Below are 8,936 nucleotides of genomic sequence, written 5' to 3'. Positions count from 1 at the left end.
GGCCCCGCCGGCCACGCCCTCGGCCGCAGCAGGCCTGCGAGTCGCCCAGCGGAGCCTCTGGGGCGTCCTCCCAGGACTCAGCATCCAAGCAGAAGAGGGGCGGCAGCCGCCGCAAGCTACTTAAAGATCCAGGCCTCCAGAAAGGCAACGCACGTGGTTCCTTGTTGCAATGCAGAAATAAAGGGGCTCTGACCCCCCCAGACCACTCGCCATCCATCGACCTAACCCAGCCGAGCTTTAGATCTCACAGTACTCCATCCAGCAAGAACCGAGAAGACGAGATCATCCTTTTGTCGGACTCAGATGAAGAGCTGGAGCTAGAACAAACCAAAGCAAAGCCACTTCCTAACGGTCCCCTGGAAGAGAGGAGAGTGCTAGAAGTTAGCGCCAAGTCTTCTGAGCTGTTTTCTGTCATCGAGATCGATGCAGATCAGGACTCTTTCCAAAGCCCACCGCAAAGAGAGGCAGGGCTGCTGTGTGGAGAGGAGCGGCTGCCAGGGAGCCAGGGCTCTGGGGGCGGCAGAGGGACCTCTCAGCTGTTCTGTGACCCCGAGAGCGGCCCTGCGGAGGAGAGCAGCACAGACACCTCATGGCTGGTGCCCGCCACCCCTCTGGCCAGCAGAAGCCGTGACTCTTCATCCCAGACCCAAATAACAGGCCTCAGGTCCAGGGCTTCAGTAGACCATAGGGCCCAGTTCAAGCTCTGGGCCCCCCTAGAAGACAGGGATGGACCCAAAGCTGCAAATAAGCATTCGGTAACCAGGCCGCAGATGTTGCCACCGTGCCTGGGCCCCACCAGCGCAGGAAGTCCCAGCAGCAGGGACCCATGCAGTCCCCACCCCAGCCGCCTCCAGCACTGTTCTCTGGCACCCTGCCCCATCTCGGCGAGCCTGGCCGATTGCACGGGGCAGCTCCAGAAGCACTCGTCCCCCCGGCTGAGCCTGCTGAATCAGGCCACCGCGAGTGAGGTGGTGGAGGTGGAGGACAGCGAAGACGAGCGGGAGGTGGCCAACAGCAGCCCCTTGCTGGACAGCGACCCCCCAGTCCCGTTTGACGACTGCCACTGGCAGGTGGAGCCCCTCTCACCGATTCCGATCGACCACGTGAACCTCGAGCGGACGGGGCCCCTGAGCACCAGTAGCCCGAGTGGAGACGGCCGCCCCCCAGCCCTCCTGGGCACCACCCCCACCCGAAGAAGCTGTGCCAGCCAAAGAAAGGCTCGAGAGCAGTCCCCTCGGGCCAGGGTGCCTGGGAGTGGCGGGCTGAGCTTTCTGAACTCCACTCTGTGGGACGATTGGGATGGAGAAGAAGAGAAGTCTCCAGAGCCCCTTCCTCCTGGCCAGACACGGAGTGCTGATGAAGCTCAGAAAGCAGAAGGGCTAGAGACGCCGAGTGAGTAGCGGGGCAGGGGCGGGGGGCAGCTGTCTCTCACACTGTTACACTAAGAGGCTGGAGGGGACACTGAAGACAGGGCAGGGCCAGTGAACCCACGCCGCTCGGGCTGAGGAGCGGCCGGCTTGCTTCCAGGTGTACCCCTTAGCCAATTCCTGTCCTTGCCTGGATCCCGTGCCTCCCCTGGGCTGCGTGAAAATGCGCTGTCTTCGAACCCTGCTCGGGAATAGTGGGCCAGCACTTCCGAAAGCCAAGAGGAGCACCTCAGGTGCACCTCAGAATCGGCCAAGTGTGGTTCCTCCCGAAGTGAGACACAGCGCTGCCATCCCGAGCCCGCAGCTCCACTGCTGTGAGCACGCTCAGTACAAGTGCAGTGAGGACCGACACAGATCCGTGGACACAGTGTCCAGGGCCGCATCGGTCACGGTGGCCAGAGCGGGGAGATAACCCAGGCGCCCATCAGCTGACGCGTGGATGAAGAGGACGAGTCCCATCCATGCAGGGGGGCGTTAGCAGCCAGGGAAAGGACGGAAATACGGACACCCGTTATGTCGTGGGTGAGCCTCGGACTCACGGTGCTCGCTGAGAGGCCGGAGTCACAGGAGACCGTGTGCTGTGTAATTCCGTCTCTGTGACACTTCCAGAGTAGGCACCTCTGTCGGGACAAGAGCAGATGAGCAGTTGCCAGGAGCAGGCACAGAGAGAATGGGCAGCGTGCTAGGTACGGAATTGCCGTTTGGGGGTGACGAAGATGCTGGGGAGCTAGAGAGGGGTTCCGCCGCACTGGGAATGCATGCGGTGCCTCTGGATAGTTCACTTTAAAATTTCTTGTGAATTGTCATCTTATTGAAAAACCACAGGTGGGGCAAGTGTGGGAGGTCCTTCCTCATCCACCAGTCCCCAGCCCCGTGGAGGGATGTTGTTTCCCATTTCATCTCAGAGTCCCCCGTGGCAGCCACTGAGGTGCTGCCACGGCCCTGTCCCCTGCCAGGCAGGTCCCGGGGGAGCCGGGAAGGGCAGGGTTGCACCAAGCAGTGGCTGGGAGCAGGGGGGCAGCCTGTGGGCAGAGCATCTGTGCGAGCCGGTATGTCACTTCCTCCTAAAACCCAAGACCGACTGGACCCGGTGACCAGCACTGTCAGCACTGAGTGGGCTTCAGAACCGCCTGGAGGACTTAGGACACACAGGGCGAGGCCCCGCCCCGGAGCTGCTTCGCGGGGCCTGGGGCTCAGCCAAGAATTTGCATTTCTAACCAGCCAGTTCCCAGGTGTGGTGTGAGAACCGCAGCGGGAGACCTCAGCCCAGGGGCACCTTAGTCTGAATCAGAGGTGGGCTTCCACGAGGTGACAATTTTTCTCAAATTATATAAAGAATTTTGTCCCTGTTTTTCAGGAGACAGCCTATTTTCAATGGAGTCTCAAAGGGCTCCATGCTCATAAAAAGGATCAGAACCAAATATATTCCTAAGTTGTCCCATTTCTCTGTAAAATCCTGACTTCTTTTCTACAGTAACAGCTCTATGGAGCTGCTATTTACACACCATAAAGTTTCCCCTTTAAAATGTACGATTCTGTGGTTTTTAGTACATTAACGATGTTCTGCAGCTGTGGGGGGCTGGGTAAAACGGGAGGGAGGGGGGCGGTGCAGGCTTCCCGTCACGGAATGAGTGAGTCACAGGGAATACGGTCAGGAGTGTGACGGTGCTCGGTGACGGACGGAAGCTATGACAAAAACGAAACCTTACCGCTCGGTGGCTTTAGTGCGTTAAGGTGCTGTGCAGGCGTCACCACGAGTCCCGGGGCGTCCTCGTCATCCCGTCAGCAGCCGCTCTGCTGCCCCTTCGCCCCGGCCCCTGGCAGCCACGAACCCGCGCTCCTCCCTGTCCACGCAGCCTCGGCGTCGCACAGAGGCCGTGGCCCTGGTCACGTGCCGTGTGATGCCTCCCGAGAAGACGCGGTTCTAGCGTCAGTGACGGCGTGGACGCACCACTGTCATGGAGCCCGACGCGGCTGGGCTTTCTTCAAATGCAGAACTTCTCTTGGTGATCCTCCTGAGCCTCAGAAGAGGTAAATCCAGGTCGCTTGTGCTGAAAGGTGTTTCCTTTGCTCTGCCTAGAAGGTGCTAATTGGAAGAACTTGCCCCCGAAAGTGCCCATAACCCCGATGCCAAGGTATTCCATCATGGAGACCCCGGTACTGAAGAAAGAACTGGATAGGTGGGTGTGATTCTTGAAAAGTTGTCCGCTCCCTCCTGTGTGTGTCCAGGCTTTAGTGAGGCCAAAGATGAAGGACCCAACAGCAGGAGCCTGGGCGGGGGGCAGGGTGTGACATCTGGCTCTCTGCACACTGTTCCCCAAATTCCCTGTTCTCACAGAAGCTGAGAGAGGAGACTTGTCAGGTGACCCATCAGGTGATAGGTCTCCATGTGCCATGTGAATGGAAACGGGACCCTTGCCTTTTTTTTTTTTAATGTTTTATTTATTTTTGAGACAGAGAGAGACAGATCATGAGTGGGGAGGGGCAGAAAGAGGGAGACACAGAAACAGAAGCAGGCTCCAGGCTCCGAGCTAGCTGTCAGCACAGAGCCCAACGCGGGGCTCGAACCCACGAACGTGAGATCTGACCTGAGCCGAAGCCGGAGGCTTAACCGACTGAGCCACCAGGCGCCCCACCCTTGCCCTGACAGTCTGAATAAAGAGATCTGATTTTTTAAAAGAACATCCAACTATCACATCCCAGTCAACGCTGCTCCTCACCTTGGGCACAGGTGTTATCTCTACCGCCATCACTCAGAACCTGGGAATGGCCCTTCTAGAATTTTCTTCAGAGTAAGCTCAGTTGGTCTGCAGAATAGACAACTCTAATGCTCAAAGTCAGGCATTTAAGATTTCAATTACACAAAGCCATTAATTTTATTTGTTCATAACTGTTTGCTCTTTGCTGATGTTCACCTGTCTCCCCTTTCAGGTTTGGGGTCCGCCCGCTACCCAAACGCCAGATGGTCCTGAAACTGAAGGAGATATTCCAGTACACTCACCAGACGCTGGAGTCTGACCCGGAGAGTGAGAGCCCATCCTCGCAGGTCCTGCTGGAGGCTCCTCACGGCCAGACCCACGCCAGCAAGACGTCCAGGGCCTCCAGGGCAGCTGGCCATGCCCCGCTGGAGGCCACTTCTGGCGCTCTTCCCCAAAGGTCCAAGGGGTCCACTAAGACCAACGGCCCCCCTAGTCAAGAGAAGCAGCCTGGTGGAAGCCTGCCTCCAATGAGCAGGTCACCAGCCAGGGAGGAGCCTCCAAACCCTGATGGTGATGCCCAGCTCCCAGCCTCCCAGGAATCAGTGGCGTCCTCCATGGACAGCAGTGACAGCTCCTTTAGCTCCCAAAGGTAACAGGACAGAAGGACAGGACCAGTGGGTCTGTGAGTTGACAGAAGCAAGGCCTAATGCTGTTGTTGAGAAATCCCAGCTAGCTGCCTTCTGGATTAGAACTATAGGAAACCCAGCTGGGGTCACAGGCAGTCCCCTGTGAGCCTCCTGAGCAGACCTTTGGGGCTCCCATATCCTTGCCCTGAAGATGCTCTGGTGAGAGGGGGGCTGGCCTTCCTGGCCGTGCCTGTTGCTGCCGGCGGTCGACTCTGGTGGAGGGTAGGATCCTGCCCCAGCCCGCAGCGAGAGCGGAGGATCGCAGCAGCCTGGAGCTCCCTGCCGCCCTGGGAGATCATCCAGGCCATGCTTTGGGTCCCACAGGGAACACAGAAATGCTCTTTTCCTCACAGAGATTCCTGGTCTTGGGTGCTGGAGAGAAGGAGTGTCACGGAATATTTTGTCTGGTTCTTTGCAGTTCTTCCTATGAGTTTGGAGCGGCCTTTGAGTCTGCAGGGGATGAAGAGGGTCAAGAGGAGGTGAGTGCATCACAGACGGCTGTCCAGGCGGCCACCACGGAGGAGGCCGTGAGGCGCTACATCCGCTCCCGACCGGCCCTCTACCGCAAGGTCCTGCTCTATCAGCCCTTTGAGCTGGCCGAGCTCCAGGCCGAGCTGAGGCAGCATGGCATCCGCATGGCCCTGGGGAAGCTGCTGGACTTCCTGGACGCCCACTGTATCACCTTCACCACCTCTGCGGCCCGGAAGGAGAAGCTCCAGAGGAGGAGGCGGCAGCCTGTAGGCAAGAAGAAGCGGGGCCAGGCTGACAGGCGGGTCCGCCCCTCCCCACCCTCGGCCATCAGCAGCCTGTGAGCATCTGCAGCCGCCATCAGCGAGCCAGGCCTCCACGGGTGTTTCTGGGACAGGGGACTACATCCACCCCCGTGAAAGTGACAGCGGCACCCAGCTGGCTCGGCTTTCCCCAACTCCCATTTCCACGGCCTCCGGGCCCCAGCCCCTTATCGGTGCCCACGGTTTGTCTCCCTTTGACCCTGCAGTGGGCGGCTGTCAGCCGACCAGGACGAGGTCTGTCCAGCACAGGGTGTCCTCGTCCTAAGGTGGACATCCAGGGCCAGCTGGCGCCTGTCCAGCCTTCCTTCTCCACACTCAGCCGTAATTCCTGCCTCCACCAGCAGATCAGGTGTCCACAAGCCTCTCACTGCCACATGTCAGGTGCTCTGCCAGCCCAGCCATCCTGCCCAGACACCTGTCATCGTCACCAGCAGTCTCCAAAGGGGACGGTGCAGGCAGTGCACAGCCAGCTTTGCTGGGTATGTAGGGGAGGCTGTCTACAGCCTCAGGAGCGATGTGGAGTAGGGGTGAGGGCCACAAGAGAGGAAGAGTCTGGGTCTCTACATCCTGTGAATGCCTTGTCTGTTTTAAATACAGTGCAGTCCATTTTATATGATGTGCAATAAAAACACAAAGGCTTTATAAAAATCTACCCTCTAGAACGATGAGGGAGGCTGGCTGGCAGCTTCGCCCAACGGCCTCTGCTGCCCCCACACCGTATCTGCAGGTCTCTGCCTGTCCTTCACTGCAAGAGGTGACCCAGGCCTGCTGGCTCATTTCTCTTTGGTTCTTAGATAAGAAGTGTGTGCATTCATTCATCCATGACTGTGCGTCTGTATACCCACACTCAGCCCCTACCAAGCACTGAGCTCCATCCCTCAATGGCTTAAAGTGAGGCCTGGGGCCCCACGGTGTCACCCCAGGGGAGTATTACAGATGCAGGGATGGGTCTGTCCAGACCCGCTGAGTCAGAATCTGCATTTTAGCAGGATGAGTTTACAAAGCCTGTTCTGGCCTGTGGCCTGGGACCTGTGGGAAGAGGTCAGAAACAAGCCAGACTCTGGCCTGTCCCAAGCCGGGGGTGAGGGTCAGTGCTCAGGTGGCCCCCAGCACTAGCCTCCTGCAAGAGGGTTATTGTGAACTGGCCTCAGGTGCGTGTAGCATTCAGGGAGGCCAGACAGGGCCTCTTGAACACAAACCGTGTGTCCTGGTTTGTCACCCGGGGGTTAGAGGGGATAGTGCGCTGCCAGGTCTGAGAGTTCATGGCTAACAGCAGGTGAGACTGAAGACGGGGTCTGGCCTGGTCTTGAAGGTTCCATGTGTCTCTTTCTTGCTCTTCTGCCCTGGTAGGGACTGTTTGAGGGAAGTGAGGATTTGGGGAAGCGGGAGGAGACTCAGAGCCCTGACCTGGCTTCACTGACTCCTGCCGGAGCCCCTGGACCCAGATGAGCAGCTTTGGACACACTGCCCCGGGAAAGGCCTGGTAGCCCTCAGTCCTCAGAGGGTAGCCCAGGGCATCACCAGCTGCAGGAGGGGTTGGAACAGAAAAAGCCTTGGGCCGGGGAAGGGGTGGGAGGAAGGGATCCCTGCTGGTAGAAGGCCTTGGCCAGTCAGGGCTTCCCAGCGGGCCCTGGAGAACCCCAGGAGTCGGCAGTGGGCCCGGCCAGGGCTCGAGCCCCAAGCCTGAGCCCGTGCACATTTGTGGTAGTGAGGGACCAGCCACAAGCAGAGGACTGGCAGCCTCCAGAACCCTGACCTTTCCGGAGAAGTCACCTGACTGGGGAACAGGACAATCAGGCCCAGCCAACAGGCTGAGAAGGAAAACAGTGTGGAGGAGCTGCCCCATCCTGGCACCTGCGGCGGGCCGGCGGAGGGTCTCATGCTGCTCCGCGGGCAGATGTTCCAGAAGCTCCACCCTGCCTCATGACTGGTAGTTAGCACAGAAGACAGCGTGCCGACTCCCAGAGCCATGGGAAACCGTGTGTGACACCCCCACTTTGTTATGCTGTGTCCACACCTCCCAGGCCTGTCCCACAACCTGTGAGTGGCCCGGCCTGGGCATGGTCACTGCAGGCAATCAAAGGAGAGCCACGGGTCTCCCAAGGGCCTGCACAACCCCCCAGGGAGGTCCCCGCCCCTGCAGGCAGGAAGCCTCAGGCTGAGTTAGGAAGGGCTGAGGCCACTGCCTGTCTGGCTAGGTGGACCGAAAGCCCAGCCCCAAACGTACACACACACAGGAGTCAGGAGCAAGGCCTCCTGTGTGGTCCTGGGCCATCTGTTGGGGGTGGGGGGAGAGTGCTCAAGACCCCCAGGGAGGTGGCTGCTTCCTCCTGTGCTCAGTAACCAAGTTCCCTGAGCTGGAGGGGGGAGCAGAGCAGGCCTCTTGGCGTCTTTCACATGATGGATACCCACGAGGCCCCTGCGGCTTCCAGCATCCTGTGGGCGGCCTGGTTTCAGACGCCTCCACTGCAGCTCGTGGCCGAGCGGGCCTGCAGCCTCAGGAGCTTCTAGAGAGAACAGCCGCGCGTCTCCCCTGCGTCTGGCAAGTTGCTGGGGGCCCTGAAGGCTCTGCTGCAGGGGAGACCCGGGGCGGGGGGGCACAGAATGACATCCTCGCACAGAGCACTTCTGCCCTGTCACCTCGGTCCCCTCCGCTCCCCTCTCCTCCTCCACCTCCACACTGCTCGTGAGAACAGGCTGTGCGCACACATCCCCTCCCACACTCCTCGTCCACACGTTGCATTATCTGAACCCACCACCTCCCGCCCTGCAACCACTGATGGCTCCCACCTGCCTTGCTTAGGAGAATTGGGGTGCCCATCACTTGGCTCCCACCTTGTCACCTGCTTCTGTCCATGGCTCCACACTGACCTGCCCCGTCACTGGAGGATGTCCTATACTTGTCCCCTGTTGTAACGTTTCTCCTGTCGTTCACTCTGGGCATGTCCTTCCCCCTCACCCCTTCTCCGTCAGTGCCGCCCGCATGCTGAGGTCCACCTGCAGGCACCCAAGTGAACTGCCAGTCTCTGCTATCTCAGGGTGCGCCTGACCCGCCTTTGGGACCACATCATGGGGTACAGCTGGGTCGCAGGGGCCTGCTCGGGGTGAGGGAGAAGAAAGCAAGGGGGATTCGACAGGCCAATGAGGGCCGCAGCTGTGTCAGAGGGTGCCAGCCTGAGTAAGACGACTCCGTTCCAGACAGAGAGGCCGGCTTCCTGCTGTGTGGCCTTGGGCAGGTCACTGAATGTCCCCGTGGCTAGGCTGGTTCCCCTCCCACCCCCCAAAAAGCAAAGGTCTGCTCATGGTGAGTCCTTTCTCTTCTGTGGCCTTCGC

General features: G+C 59.4%; 1 protein-coding gene across 1 annotated transcript in view; it reads left to right on the top strand.

The window, feature by feature from the left end:
- Window positions 1–6,255, top strand: part of SLX4 (SLX4 structure-specific endonuclease subunit) — an 18,318-nt gene extending 12,063 nt beyond the window's left edge. Inside the window, exons 13-16 of the mRNA XM_029949595.1 lie at window positions 7–1,392; window positions 3,508–3,607; window positions 4,359–4,775; window positions 5,231–6,255. Coding sequence (XP_029805455.1) covers window positions 7–1,392; window positions 3,508–3,607; window positions 4,359–4,775; window positions 5,231–5,624 — 2,297 coding nt within the window. The 3' untranslated portion in view covers window positions 5,625–6,255. The remainder of the gene's footprint in view (window positions 1–6; window positions 1,393–3,507; window positions 3,608–4,358; window positions 4,776–5,230) is intronic.
- Window positions 6,256–8,936: the final 2,681 nt, after the last annotated feature.

This window comes from Suricata suricatta, chromosome 8 (assembly GCF_006229205.1).
Source record: "Suricata suricatta isolate VVHF042 chromosome 8, meerkat_22Aug2017_6uvM2_HiC, whole genome shotgun sequence".
In the NCBI taxonomy this organism is placed as follows: Eukaryota; Metazoa; Chordata; class Mammalia; order Carnivora; family Herpestidae; genus Suricata; species Suricata suricatta.
This window is presented reverse-complemented; position numbering and strand designations above follow the sequence as displayed.